At 43.7% G+C, this 15,395-nt stretch overlaps 2 protein-coding genes across 2 annotated transcripts; both read left to right on the top strand.

The window, feature by feature from the left end:
* Nucleotides 1-1,121: 1,121 nt before the first annotated feature.
* Nucleotides 1,122-6,612, top strand: LOC311137934 (RNA polymerase II subunit A C-terminal domain phosphatase SSU72). The gene is made up of 5 exons (XM_084172554.1): nt 1,122-1,404; nt 3,112-3,255; nt 4,817-4,956; nt 5,168-5,286; nt 5,656-6,612. Exons 1-5 carry the CDS (start codon nt 1,325-1,327, stop codon nt 5,755-5,757), a joined length of 585 nt encoding a protein of 194 aa, XP_084028680.1. The 5' UTR covers nt 1,122-1,324; the 3' UTR covers nt 5,758-6,612.
* A 3,995-nt stretch (nt 6,613-10,607) lies between these two features.
* On the top strand, nt 10,608-14,281 carry LOC311137941 (transmembrane protein 240-like; the record flags this gene model as incomplete). Its single annotated transcript, XM_084172564.1, has 4 exons — nt 10,608-10,664; nt 10,950-11,056; nt 12,553-12,761; nt 14,127-14,281. 4 exons carry the CDS (start codon nt 10,608-10,610, stop codon nt 14,279-14,281), a joined length of 528 nt encoding a protein of 175 aa, XP_084028690.1.
* Nucleotides 14,282-15,395: the final 1,114 nt, after the last annotated feature.

Below are 15,395 nucleotides of genomic sequence, written 5' to 3'. Positions count from 1 at the left end.
CTTACGCACGCACACACACACACACTTGTATCCTTGTTCAGCAATATCACACTCATTTATTTTACTCCCACATCTAAATCAATACACAAATGTATGTAACATAGTGTGATTGAACACCCACACACACATAATAGAAATCTCACACAGATTCAGGGCATCACACCTTACACACAACTAAAACACATCATACTGATGTGCAAGCTTGTGGAAGAATAATGAACTAAGCCTCAGACAGACCATCACACTTTCAAATACTATTAAATACTTTTCAAATGATAGGGCTCAGAGAATTCTCTCTGTTTGTGTGTGTGCATATTTTCGTCTCATGTGTATTTATCTCATTAGCCTTTCTGCTAGTAATCAAAGTGTGTTGTATTAAAGATAGTAAGATGATAGTCGGTAGGTCTACCTAAGAGTGAAACATTTTCTATAGTTGAGCAGTGAAAAATAAAAATTAATGTGTACCAACCAGTATAAACCAGTATTTATAAAGATTTCTCTATTTTTTGGGAGCCCAGTTATAGATAGGTTAGGATTACCTCTGTTCAGTGGCAAATAATAAGTGCAAGCACAGTAGGTAATTTAATTAGTGCTTTCTTCCTTTTTACCTCAGAGAGGATTCATTTAATTAATGTCAACAATGCACCCAAGAATGATTCCTATTCGCCATACCTTCTCATGGCTGTAGACATCTATGTATGTCATAGACCTTCAACAGGCTGGTCTGCTCTGCAGTCTGCCAAATACTGTGCCAAACCTCTACTTTAGGAGGCCCTGTGGAATCAATAAAACACTGCGAGAATATGTGTGTGTATGTGTAACTGTGTACAGAAAAATATTATTAATATTTGTATCTATCCATCCATCGATCCATTGTACAAATAAAATATAGATGGCTATGCCTAGACTATGTGTGCAATTAATGTAGGATACATGTGGCACAGTTGCAGTCTGTTTTCCAGCATCATCAGGGCCAGAGGACTGGTCGGGTCAGACTGGAGAAGGTTATGTTTGGATGACGTCATGCATGCACAGGAGGAAAAATAAATCGCTTTGGTGTGAAGCCCTGCCCCCATATGACATCAGCTGTAGAACCTTGTGGTTAAAACACCCCGTCGCCATTTTAACAGGATCACAGAAAGGAGATTGTCAGATCATTTTGAGTCATTTATATACCCAGTTGTATTTGGTTGGTTAGTTTAAATCGAAGGCCTTCCCTGCAGTCTTTTTTGTGATAGCTACATTTGTACCACGTTTAAACTAGTTGTGTGTTGTACTTTCTTAACATTTAATTGCTAGTTCTTTCAGAAAAATAGCATTCGCAATGCCGAGCCACCCGCTGCGCGTGGCGGTTGTGTGCTCGAGCAACCAGAACCGCAGCATGGAAGCGCACAACATCCTCAGGTAACATTACTGGAAGAAAAATAAACTACGACGACATGCCACGAAGCCGCCACTTTTGATTTTCAGCGGCCTGTTTTTTTACCTGGTTGAGAGCTCACCCTTTTCCACACGACAATGCAGGCTTGCTACGCCGACCGCAGTCTGTTTGCGGCAAACGACGGGTCGACGCATTTTATTTCACTAATATGGCTAATTTCCAGATTATAGAAGACCGAGATGTATACACTAGCGCGAGCCCATAGCAAATGAATTGATTCGAACGTTTGCAGAGCCTATTTTGATTGGGATTATGCTTAGAATTCGATTTCGCCTAATGGCACCAAAATATGTATACTTTTTCATTTTACCACTACAATTTGTTGTTGGGACGAAACTGAACAATAACAACGTGTAGAAAGTAAACATCCACACCTCGATGGTGTCAACTGTGCTATGTCTGCATAAAGAGGAAGTAGGGGGAAAAATGGCAACTTCTATTTCTGGTCTAGCGAACGATGAAAACGGAGTACGCTGTCCAGCCTTACATAATTATAAATATGAGATTGTCGTGATTAAATTTGTGTCCTACTTGGAAGAAAAAAAATATATACACATTGCGAAATATACCAACATGCCTCTCCATAGGAAAACAATGTGGGGAGTTCAGCGTTCCAAGGACAAAAAGTATTTCGGGGCTAGCGTTTGACGACAACGAAGTACGGTGCCCAGCTTTACATAGTTAGAGGAGACTCTCATTATTAAAATGCTGACCGACTTGAAAAAATCAAAATATACACATTGCGAGATATTTGGCGAAATACACAGACATACCTATATTTCCCCTATAGGAAACAATGGGACGAACTCAGAGTTCCATGAGTATTTTTGTTGTTGTTGACGTTTTAACTATTAGCAATTAGTTCAACCTGGGCAGGTCTCATTGCCAACAATAGCGAAGCAGGCATTGTGACGTAGAGCAATGGGCTGGGAATTAAACATTCGGAAGGCGAGTTGGTGTTCAATGGAACTAATAGGAGCTGGCAGGGTGAAAAAATCCCTAAAATAAGGCCTTTTTTTTTTCGTGATTAAAACTACGGCAAGCAGCTGGGACATTTGGTAATATTATGAAACTGGCCTCCATGGCGGATGCAATGAACTAGTTTTTATCCGAAAAAAAGCGTTTCATGTGTCCAGCCTACCGGAAGTAGGACATGTTTAACTCCGTGCAGTGGCCGTCGGCATAGCCGTCAGTCACTAGTTGGAAGTAACTAGAACAAACTGGCTAGAACTAGGTAGGCAACGAACCAGTCAACTACCTGAAATTATACAAATATGGTGGGGAAAAAATAGTTAGACCTGCCATGCATCACCTAAAACTTACTTTCAGGTTCTGGATTATTCCATGAAAGGATCATAAAGCAATTGTCACTCAACAGCCTCAGCGTTCAAAATGGATCAGCTTTTTAGGCAGGGTAACACTAAACGAATACATCTTAGACTAATTTGTCATTTTACTGAGTAAAAAAAACAGATGGAAAATCTCCATGCATGGAAAGGAAGGTAAGGAGAGCCTATTGGGGAATTACAGGAGATTCCTGCAGTATGGCTCTTGAGATGAGATCCACTCATTTCCCCTGCTGTAGTCTGTATACTTTTTGCCTTGTATGTGCAGGTCTGAAAGTAACCATATTTTCCCCCTTCATTCTCTATCTCTTTCTGTCTCTACAGCAAGCGAGGCTTTGACGTGCGCTCTTTTGGGACAGGGTCTCATGTGAAGCTACCTGGTCCTGCACCGGACAAGCCCAATGTGTATGACTTCAAAACCACTTATGAACAGATGTACAACGACCTGGTCCGCAAGGACAAGGAGCTGTATCCCCTGCACTCTTGCATTCACACACACCTTGAACACAGCCCTATCTCTTCCATGTTTCTTTTCTCCAGTGAGTTATTCTGTTAATATTCACTGGAAAATATACCAAATTAGATGTATGAAAATATTAAGGGTCACTGAACATGGAGGTGCATGTTATAGTTTGTGATTCTTGGGTGATTTTGTAGGAAAGGATGGCCTTCACTAACCTGATCCCAGATCTGTTTGTGCTCTTACAAATGCTGTTGCTGCACTTGTTGAGACAAACATTGGCATGACATGGAGTTGGCATGATGGCACATACAGACTGGCACTCAGGCTAGTCCTCTCATCTATTTGTGTGAGATTTATCACATGCTGTCACATATTGCTTTTTCTAACAATGAGTGGTGTGCATAAAATATTTCACTTTCAACAGGTTCATGTGAACAAGTAACCATTTACCCTCTATAACCAGGTAGGTTGTTTCTGGGCCCAGAAACTAGGTCTAGTGAACATATCCCAGTCTTTCCATTTCAGGACCAAGATGTAGACTATAAACAAAACAGAAAAGCTATGTATTTGACCTAACTAGTAGTCTGTAGTTTTTGAATCTTGCATTGTAAATTGTGAACATTCTTTCCTTCTGTTCTGTATTAGTATATGCTTTCACATGTAAATAATTGGACCCCCTCCACTACAGGGCTCTCAACCACACACTCCTCAGAAAATACATTTGCCATTGGAGCCAAGTTCTTACCTTTTGAAAAGGCATAAATTCATATGACAACTCTAGAGCCCACATGGTCCAACCTTAAATGAACTCCTACCTCAACACTTGAGATCTGAATAAATTGGATAGGTGTAAGCAGGAAGGTGAACATTGGAGCTATTACCATATTGTAGATGCCTATAAAATCCTTTCAGATCTACTCAAGTGCATGGCAGGGTAGGGGCTACCAATCAATTTGGGATTGAGCATAAGACTGAAGTATTTGATACAGTTCTGTGTTAGAAGGCATGCTCGCTAGTGTTTTGGGGTGAGTGTGGTTAAATATGTATTTAAATATACCCGCCAAAATGTTTTCCCACAAAGATTCTATCTGCATGCATGTAAAAAGAAAGGGGATATATATGAATTGTTAGTGGGAGCACCATAAGACTCCTTTCACTTCCCAAGTCCCTATTCTGGGAGTGTACAAGAGTTGACTCCCATCCTTACAATGCAGGCAAGGATTGGAGATCATTTCTGTAATATTTTCTTGACTATTAATCTTGCTCTTTGTTCCAAAAAATTGCATATTTTCTCCAAATGTAAAATTATTAGATAAGGAAGGTGAGTTTATCTAGAATATTGCACCGATAGTTCATATTATTAGATGCCAGTTACAATAGTTATTAGAGGATATAATTTAAAGTTATTAGAAGCTTCCAAAGATCAAATGTTTTTCATATGTGTTTTGGCCTCTAGAGGGCGTTGTCTAACTGACACATTGTTTCATATATTTTCATAGATCCCTTAATATTTGAGGTCTTGTGTGTTCCTCGTCTTGCTGTGTTCCTTGACCCTCAGCACCTCAGATACACACAGAACGGAATCCTGCACATGCTGGACCGCAACAAGCGGATTAAGTCCCGACCGGAACGCTTCCAGAGCTGTAAGGACCAGTTTGACCTGGTCATCACCTGTGAGGAGAGGGTCTACGACCAAGTGCTGGAGGGTGAGGGGACCGGCGACAGAAGGGGGGGGGGGGGGCTTCTTGTATCAAGTTATTAACTATTATAACTGGGGTTTAATGCATGTGAAATGCAACAGAAATAGTGAATACACTTCCAATAGAGCATGCATAACTACAAAGTTAGTCAAGAGCTAGGCCACTCTGGCTACATGTTGATCAACGATCACTACTCTCCCCAATCTCTCCCACTCAGACCTGAGCTCTCGGGAGCAGGAGACCTTCACGCCGGTTCACGTCATCAACGTGGACATCCAGGACAACCACGAGGAGGCCACACTGGGGGCTTTCCTCATCTGTGAGCTGTGTCAGTGTGTGAGTGTGTCTGCCTGACCATAAGGAACTACAATCACACAGTTACTTTGTCATAGGGAATACCAGCTTTTGTTATAGGACACATTATGTAATGGGGAGTCAAAGACTCTGTGCTCCTGGGGTACATAGTGGTCTTTTTTTCTACAGTGTTGAATGAGCTCTGCTAGATACATGATGTTGGTGACATACATGTAATTGAAGATGGTACACAGAGCATTTTGTGGCGTTGGGATGATTGTGTTGAGAGATAGTAATGGTGCATGAGTCTCTGTGATTCTGTCAAACTGGGACTTAAATTGTATTTGATGCATTTGCCTTGCCTAGTGTAGCAGGTGTTGTGTACCTGACTGTCCCTTCTCCCCATCTCAGATCCAGCACACCGATGACATGGAGAACGAGATGGACGAGCTACTGCAGGAGTTTGAGGACAAGAGCAACAGGCCTTTCCTCCACACGGTCTGCTTCTACTGATGCCCCTGCTACCAAATCTGCAATATCATATGCCCCCCTGACCAAACATGCACGTTTATACACAGACTCATGCACACTTCCATATGCACTTACTGATTACCGTTCACACACACACATACACACACAGACATACACAATCCTCCGTCTCTGCTGTTGGTCAGGGCTGAGGGTAAAGGGATGGATGCTCTCTGCTTTCTCTATTAAATGGACAGGCTCATCCCTCCTGCTCTGCCTTTCCTCCTCAGGGCCAAGGTGGGCCCAAGGTCCTCCCCCCATCCTACAGTGAAACCACTGACCCGCCTCCCCACAAAGAGAAATTCCCTTTTTGTCAAACACATCCTCCTCCACCTCTAAAGGAGGATTTTTTTTCTTCCAAGTGTTGCACATTGATGCTGATTGCAGAGCAACATTGATTTGAGTTCCTTTTAAAGAATGGTTATACTTTTTTTTTATTAAGTATGATTTGTCACATTTACTCTTGATTGTGGAGAGTAGTAGTGTTTACGGGATAGAGTGGAGACGGGTTAGGCATGAATGTGTTTCAGTGTGTGACTGTATCTGAGTGTGTACCAGTAGTTAATTAGGAATTCATTTAAATAGGGGGCTGTATAATGAACAACCAAATAGAGACCACAAGGTTCTCATTTTGCCCTCTTCATTTCCATTATGTATGATTCATATTTAAAAACAGAAGATTTGCTACCTTTTTCAGGGAGTAATATTTTTTTCTTTTGTAAACAGAAAAGAATGAAAACGTTGTAATTATTTGCAAGCTGAGAACTCAGTCCATAGTGCCTGAATATTTCTGTATGTACATATGAACCCAATAAATGAATAAACATGTCTAGAAAAACAGAATAATTGACTGTTATTTTTAGTACGTTGCACAGATATTTATTTAATTTTTATTTTTTTTATTTTAGTTGTTTAGCAGACGCTCTTCTCCAGAGCAACTTACAGGAGCAATTAGGGTTAAGTGCCTTGCTCAAGGGCACATCGATCGTTTTTTCACCTAGTTGGCTCGAGGATTCAAACCAGCTACCTTTCGGTTACTGGCCCAACACTCTTAACCGCTAGGCTATCTGCCGCCCAGATCCGGGATGCAACCGGTGTAGAATAACAGTGAAATGCTTACTTACGGGTCCTTTTCCAACAATGCAGAGTTATAGATTGACAAAAAAAATTGAATTATTTGACACAAGGAATAAATACACAGTGAATAACAATAACGAGTAAAAATAACATAGCTCTATACAGGGAGTACCAGTACCGAGTCGATGTGCAGGGGTACGAGGTAGCTATGTACATATAGGTAGGGGTAAAGTGACTAGGCAGGCAACGGGATAGATAATAGAGTGAGCTGTAGCAGCAGCGTGAGTGTGTTTGTGGCGTCAGTATGCATGTGTGTGCATGTTATGTGTGTATGGGAGTATGTAGTGTGTGTGTTGGGGTGTCAGTGTAAGTATGTGTGTGTGTGGGTAGAGTCCAGTGTTTATGCATAGAGTCAATGCAAGAGAGTTCGTTAAAAAAAAAGGGTCAATGCAGGTAGTTCAGGTAGCCATTTGATTAGCTATTTAGCAGCCTTGTTTAGCAGTCTTATGGCTTGGGGGTAGGAGCTGTCCTATTGGTTCCAGACTTGGTGCACTGGTACCGCTTGCCGTGTGGTAGCAGAGAGAGTCTTTGACAATTTTTTGGGCATTCCTCTGACAATGCCTGGTATAGAGGTCCTGGATGGCAGGGAGCTCGGCCCCAGTGATGTACTGCGCTGTACTCACAACCCTCTGTAGCGCCTTGCAGTCGGGTTCCTTGCAGTTGCCATACCAAGCAGTGATGCAGCCAGTCCAGATGCTCTCAATGGTGCAGCTGTAGATCTTTTTGAGGATCTGAGGACCCATGCCAAATATTTTCAGCCTGCTGAGGGGGAAGAGGCACTGTAGTGTCCTCTTCACAACTGTGTGGGTGTGTGGACCATGTTAATTTGTTAGTGATGTGGACACCGATGATCTTGAAGCTCTCGACCCGCTCCACTACAGCCCCATCGATGTGGATGGGGGAGTACTCCCCCCTCCGTTTCCTGTAGTTCGCAATCAGCTCCTTTGTCTTGCTCACGTTGAGGGAGAGGTTGTTGTCCTTGCACCACACTGCAAGGTCTCTGACCTCCTACCTATAGGCTGCCTCATCGCTGTCGGTGATCAGTACTACCACCGCCGTGTCATCAGAAAACTTTGTGGGTGAACAGGGAGTACAGAAGGAGACTAAGCACACACCCCTGAGGGGCCCTGTGTTTATGGTCAGCGTGGCGGATGTGTTGTTGCCTACCCTCACCGCCTGGGAGGCGGCCCATCAGGAAGTCCAGGATCCAGTTGCAGAGGGAGTTGTTCAGACCCAGGGTCCTGAGCTTGTTGATGATATTGGAGGGGATTATGGTGTTGAATGCTGAGCTGTAGTCAATGAACAGCATTCTTACATAGGTATTAATGTTGTCCGGGTGGGTGAGGGCAGTGTGGAGTGCAATAGAGATTGCATAATCTGTGGATCTGTTGCTTGAGGTGGTATGCGAATTGGAATGGGTCCAGGGTATCTGGGATGATGGCGTTGATGTGAGCCATCACCAGCCTTTCAAAGCATTTCATGGCTATAGATGTGAGTGCTACGGGGCGATATTCATTTAGACAGGTTACCTTGGCGTTCTTGGGCATGTGGACACTATGGTCGTCTGCTTAAAACAAGTTGGTATTACAGACCGGGTCAGGGATAGGTTGAAAATGTCAGTGAAGACAGTTGCCAGCTGGTCAGCGCATGCTCTGCGTACGCCTCTCTGCATGCAGTTGGACAATTTTAATCAACAAATGTACCTTGTCAAGGTTCTATAGTCCAATGACAGCATTCATAAAGAATGCAGTGAGAATCAATGTCATCCTCTTCCATCTGCTCATGTCCTTGGCAACATGATAATATGTATACCATTTCAAATGTGTTTTGCCCTACTAGGTCTTTTTAATCAGTTACCTATGGCATTGTCAGCATGCCCAACTAACATTTTGTTCTGTCCTGATCTTACTCCAATTTCACTGATTAATGATAAGTAATACAGTTGTTATGTTCAGTGCACAGAAACAATTGAGTGGCTGGGACACAGTGTAGCCTGGCTCACCTTGAGTTGCACATGGAACATAATAATGTCAGAGAGTATGATTTGATTGATGCAGCAGTTTGTTCATATTGAGAGAGGGAAGGATGGGAGGGCTGCAAGGTCACTGATTTATGGTTAATGCTAAAAGGAAATTCCCCAGAGACAAAGCTAGGGTTAAACTAAAGTGACAGTCCCATATCTTAACCTCCCTCTGTCTTCTCTAGTGACATAAATGGATAAATGACCTTGTCCTTGCCATATATTAGCTACAATAGGCCTATAGGACCAGGGGGTTTTGTTTGTCATAGGCCATTTAATAAACCTGATTCTGTGACATTTTAGATTTCAGGTGACTGGTATACGAAATATGGTGGAAACTCGGACTCCCCATAGCCCATGCTATACCAATCCAATGTGTTTAAATGTGTGGGGAGGACAGAGAACGGGGACGCTGGGAGAGTCACTATACAAGCCTTCTGTCTGCAAAACCACACCTTCAACAACAGAGGTCCAATCTGGCTCATATTAGAGCTGACCGCGGTGCTGTCCACGGCCGTGGTGCTGAATCCATATCCGCTGGTCGCGGTGCTGTCCATGTTGCTTATGTTTGGACCCTTATAAGGAATCTGTGACACTTGGGTTTCCGGCAGGTTAGAAACTCAGGACAACATTAAGAAAAATACTTTCAATATGTGACATTCTATTAATCCCTCTTGGCCGATACCGGGCTGGCATTCCCATGGCCCCAATCCACTCAGGCCTAATTCATCTTCCTCTTGCTTGCTTTTCCCTGATAGACGTTAGCAACAACAAAAAATGTGTCACAAACGAAGCCTAGCCCAACAGAATGGTGCAGCATACATATTTGAACTGCAATGTCAGGGAGAGAGAGAGAGAGAGAGAGAGAGAGAGAGAAGTATACATATCCGTTTCTTTCAATCGTTGTTTATTAATGTTGAAGCATGCTATCATCATTATCATACGCTCAAACCTTGACATATGAATAGGCGGGCCTAGGGTACTAAACTGTTAAATTGATCAAAAGAAAAATGGCCGGAAATTGATACCGCCTATAAAAAATGCCACAGCTAAATATCAACTGGAATGCACAGGGAGGGACCGTTCTCTCTTTCAGCTGCGCCAAAGTAGCATATGTTGGACTATACGAATTTATAGATAGCATGACAGTAAACAAACACCTGCTAGAGGGAGCTAACACGGAAAACGATCTGATACGAGAAGAAAACATGCATCGATACCTCCTTGCCTAATGCTAGTGGATGCGTCCAGGTAAATAAGCTAGGCTACACCAGGAACAATGTGCAGTGGCGGCGGTCATCACAACAACACATGGATCGCGACCTCATCCTGCTATCTTCTGTGTTGCCGTGCTCTGGAATTGCCTAATAACAATCTTATTTCTGACATAGGCTACAGCTTTCACAACGCACCACGCCTCCTCATCCTTGCACGCACCTCGATTAACCATCTTCGGGGGTGCACAGTGTGCTTTTCAAAAGGGAGCAAAAGAGAGACTGGTCCGCATCTCCTCATGTCGCGGAGAAACGAACATTGGATAGACGAGGCAAGGATGGGTGGTTTCACCCTGATTCTGCATCCATGAGCGACTTCATTTCCAACAGAGTGTTGCTTTTTGGCCAAGGTACCACTGGATAGTTCTGGCGAGAGAGCAAGAAACTGCTGTTAGGAAGTTTGGATGCAAATGGCCACAACCACCATGATCTTTATGATTTTGGGGACTTCACTTGTGATGGTAAGAACACAGTTATGCCCATTCCCGCACTCCCGTATGTGTAACAATGTAACGTTTTAAAAGCTGTCAAATTGATATTTCAGAAGACCTAGACATCAACGTGGCCTAGCTACACGAGGCTACACAATCAATAAACAAACTGTCAATGGAAAACAATTTATCTGGAGTCAATTAATTTTTAGAATTTACATTTATGTTTGTCATTTACTTGAGAAGTCGGGCAACAGATGGTGTTATGGGAATGTAGCTTGTTTTGTCCCAGTTGACCTCAGTGGTTCTTTTCAGGCTGTAGCGTGTCTTACGGACATGAACGCTCTACTGGACCGCTTTCACAACTATATCTTACCACATTTACGAGGAGAGGACCGCGTCTGCCATTGCAACTGTGGAAGGTAAAACAAACTTTAAAAAATAATGCAATTTAAAGTTATGCAAAACAAGAGCATGAGTAAACCATTAGTTTGAAACTGCAGGTGATTTATAGTGCACTGTTTATGGCAATGGTCCATCATAATTTAATGTTGTTTGTTATATGATTAAAGGACAAACATTGTTGACTCTCCTGTTTTTGTTGAATCACCTCAGAGGTTTGATCACTGGTGAACTGCATGTTGTCTATCTCCTATCACTTTCATCATCTCATTACAGTCTGTACATCAAGGATGTATGAAACAGCTGTGAACTATGTTGAACTATGCTCCTGTCCATGATGGAAATGACTCTGGCTCTACATTCCCACAGTGTGACACAGTCACATTGAAACACAGGTCACCTGTCAAGTTTTTAGTCTACTCCTTAGGCCCACATCTTAGTAATCACTTACAGTTTAAAAAAATTGAAAAACGATTTGTTTGGGGCTTTAAATAAAAATGTAACTTCAATAATTGTAATGTTACTGAAAACAACTGAATCTGTTGGTGGGTTGATTTTCCTGTGAACAACATTACTCACTCCTGCAGGCAGCCATACCTCCCCCCTCCCACTCAGACCTGCTATGAGCTATGGGATGTGAGTGAGTGAGCGAGTGAATGAGTGAGTGGCCTGGGTGTGTGAGAGAGATGATTAGACAGTGTAGGAGAGCAGCACCGAGTATGCCAATAAAGCTTTGTGAATTTAATCATGTGTTTGAGTAAGATAGAGCTGGAGACGGGAAAAAATATAGGTATTTTGAGACCTCCCAGATATTGATGAGTTGTCAGGGTTCTGGATAGCAAGATCTTTCACTCTCTCACATGCTTCCTTAGGTTCACTTCTCTCAGTTGTTTGTGCACTCCACATCCTCCTTTTCTTGTTGCCACATGCCTCTCTCCCTTGACCTCTCTGCCCACCTCTCTCTTCTTGCTGCTGTGGTTTCTCTCTACTGGGAGCGATGCCTGCAGTAATAGAGGGAGTTGGTCCACATGCATCCCCGCGCCCCAACTCCCATGGGGCAGCGAGGCCAGCTGTTAGTGATGCGTTTCCTGTGCTGCCCTCCAGCTGCAGCTGTTCACCTCTCAGCGATGGGGCTGACAGCAGCACACCCACCCATCCATCCATCCATCCATCCCACTCACCCAAAGCACTACAGCAAAGCATATGGAACCACACACAGCCTAACCATATACAGTATACTTGATATATGGTAGATTTAATTACTCACTTATGTAATTGTCTTCCTCAATGCACTTTTTCTTCATGATCTTTTTTACTTCTTCCTCTCTCCACTCTCCCCCCCTGCCCCCCCCCCCCTCTGTCCTCCTGTCCCTCCTCTCTTCTCGCTTTTCTCCCTCACCTTTTCCTCCCTTCCCTCTCCACTGTGTCCTGCGTTCCCTCCTCTCTTCTCCCCGTGTCCTCGTCTCCCTCCCCTGTCTCCTCTTCTCTCCCTGTGTCCCCTCCCTCTGGGCTTCAGGCACCATGTCCACTATGTGATCCCGTACGATGGGGACCAGTCTCTGGTAGACTCGGCAGAGAACTACTTTGTGAGTGATAGCGTGACCAAGCAGGAGCTGGACCTGATGCTGGGGCTGCTGCTGGGCTTCCTCCTCAGCTGGCTACTGCTGTGGCTGGACGGGGCGCTGCACGCTGCCCTCAGGGCCTGGAGGGCCAAACAGCACCATGGTGAGTCAGCAGGAGGCCCCCAGGGGCTACAACCACACTGGAGGGCTCTGAGAGGCAGATAGATACTTTGTATGGGGAGCTGATCCAAAAAGCCTGACACACAACACTTGAGGAGCTCTGAGTTTAAAAAAAGGTAGCAGTAGAAAGTTACTAAGGAATACAGATTTCTTTTCATGGGGTGGGGGGAAAATAGGATGCTCTCTGGGTGGGTGAAGGAATGGACAGGAGAACAATAGTCTGAAGGTGCAGAGGTATGATCTCTCAACTTTTAAACCTCTTTGGATTAGCCTTGTTTGATGAAAACTGAAGTGTCGTGGGAGCCTCAGTGTGTAAACCTGTTTACGGTTCGATGGCATTTATAAGTGTGACTCAGCCATTGACCTACTTTATCACAGTATTCCCCAGCTCGCTGCTGTTTCTCTTTTGATTTTCTATATGTCATTTTAGGTCAGCGTTTTTCAGGCTTAGATATGACAGCGGGAGTTTTTTACCCCTCAGATTTCTATATGAAACTGTTGGCACTGATATTGTCATCATACATTCTTCCCATTTAGTCTAGTCACTGTTTTTCCTGTGTATAGATTTTTCTCTTCATATTTCTATATTCAGTTGTGGGATTAGTATAATTCACACCCGGAGCTGCTTGTCGTGTAGGAAGTGATGGGGGTGGTTGGCAAAGAGGTGCAGAAATGAGTCATGTACAGTATAGGGATTCAAAATCATGTATTTTCAAATTGATATTTCCTCTCCTGCACACAAGCACACGCATGCATGTGCATACACACAGCGTTCATTTTCGGGTCCGTAGTTTTAAAACTGTGAGTTCAGAGAAGACCTACTGCAATGTTTCAGTGTCTTGTGATTTCTCTCTCCTCTCTGTACAGATTCTGAATCCCTCTCCCTCGCTCTCGCTTAAAATTCAGTATTTCTCTCTCCCTGTCTTTCTCGATTTCCAACTCCCTCCCATCACACCAACCAAATTCATGTCATTTAATTCTCCCCCATCGCCTGTCTCTCCTGTGAAAAGTCTAAGTGGGCTGTATTAGTATGGCGAAGATGTCTCATCCTCTCTCCATCTCTCCTTTCCACTCTCCTTTTCCCTGCACTCCTCTCCCTGTCTCTCAGCCCATGGTGTCCTCAGACTTAAATTAGATGAGTCAATTTGGATCACACCTCCATTCTCAGATATAAATACCCCACATCCATGAGCCACACACAAAATTACGCACACACACATACACAAACTGCACGCATGCTCGTACACAAATTAAATGGAGGACAAATCTTTAATCTTTCAATCACACATTTAATGTTATCTATGTCCTGTCTTCCCGGCCCCTTCTTTCTTTCCTTTACTGTGTCCAGATGTGTTCTCCTGGTCATGGGTTCCCCGTTTCTGTAACCTGAGAGACCTGGGGAAACGGGTGGACCTGAGAAAGCTGGAGGACTCCAGTGGGAACATGGTTCACATTAAGCAGAAGCTGTACCACAACGGACACCCCAGCCCACGCCACCTCTGAGAGCCATGGACTGGCTGAGACAGACTGAGACCTGCTGTCAACTGACCAACCAGACTTTAGTCACATGGGCAACAAAACAAAGACTATCCAAGATATAGCCTTCAAACCATACTGTTTCTTATGGACACTGGATAGAGCACTTTCTCAAGTGACGCCATGGTCTTCACCCACGGTGCAAAACTCCTCACCCTCCATATTTTATGTAAAAAGATTGTAGGTAATGGAGGATCCATTTAGGAGGGTGTAAGCAATTTGCCAGAGTGTGTCTGTTTTTGAAAATAGTTATATATATTTTGTTTTAGAATGTCCATTTTGCTAGAAGTGGGGATAGGGTGTATGCAGTATTTTGCTTGGGTTTTGTCGGTTTGTAGAAACGTGTTTATTTTGCCTGAAGATGTCAGTTTGAAATTAGAATATGTATTTTGCTCGAGATTGTTCATTTTTGACAGGGGTTTGTGTATTGGAAGAGGTACACTATATATACAAAAATATGTGGACACCACTTCAAATTAGTGGATTTGGCTATTTCAGACACACGCATTGCTGACAGGTGTATAAAATCGAACACACAATCTCCATAGACAAACATTGGCAGTAGAATGGCCTTACTGAAGAGCTCAGTGACTTTCAACGTGGCACCGTCATAGGATGCCACCTTTCCAACAAGTCAGTTTGTCAAATTTCTGCCCTGCTAGAGCTGCCCCGGTCAACTGTAAGTGCTGTTATTGTGAAGTGGAAACATCTAGGAGCAACAAACGGCTCAGCCGCGAAGTGGTAGGCCACACAAGCTCACAGAACGGGATCACCGAGTGCTAAAGCGCGTAGGGCGTAAAAGTCGTCTGTCCTCGGTTGCAACACTCACTATCGAGTTCCAAACTGCCTCTGGAAGCAACGCCAGCACAAGAACTGTTCGTCGGGAGCTTCATGAAATGGGTTTACATGGCTGAGCAGCCGCACACAAGCCTAAGATCACCATGCGCAATGCCAAGCGTTGGCTGGAGTGGTGTAAAGTTCGCCACCGTTGGACTCTGGATTGTCTGGAGTGATGAATCACACTTTACCATCTGGCAGTCCAAAGGACTAATCTGGGTTTGACGGATGCCAGGAGAACGCT

The sequence above is a fragment of the Coregonus lavaretus genome (assembly GCF_964263955.1).
Source record: "Coregonus lavaretus genome assembly, chromosome: 12".
Taxonomy (NCBI): Eukaryota; Metazoa; Chordata; class Actinopteri; order Salmoniformes; family Salmonidae; genus Coregonus; species Coregonus lavaretus.
The sequence above is the reverse complement of the archived record's forward strand: the minus strand, read 5'-3'. Positions and strand labels throughout refer to the sequence as shown.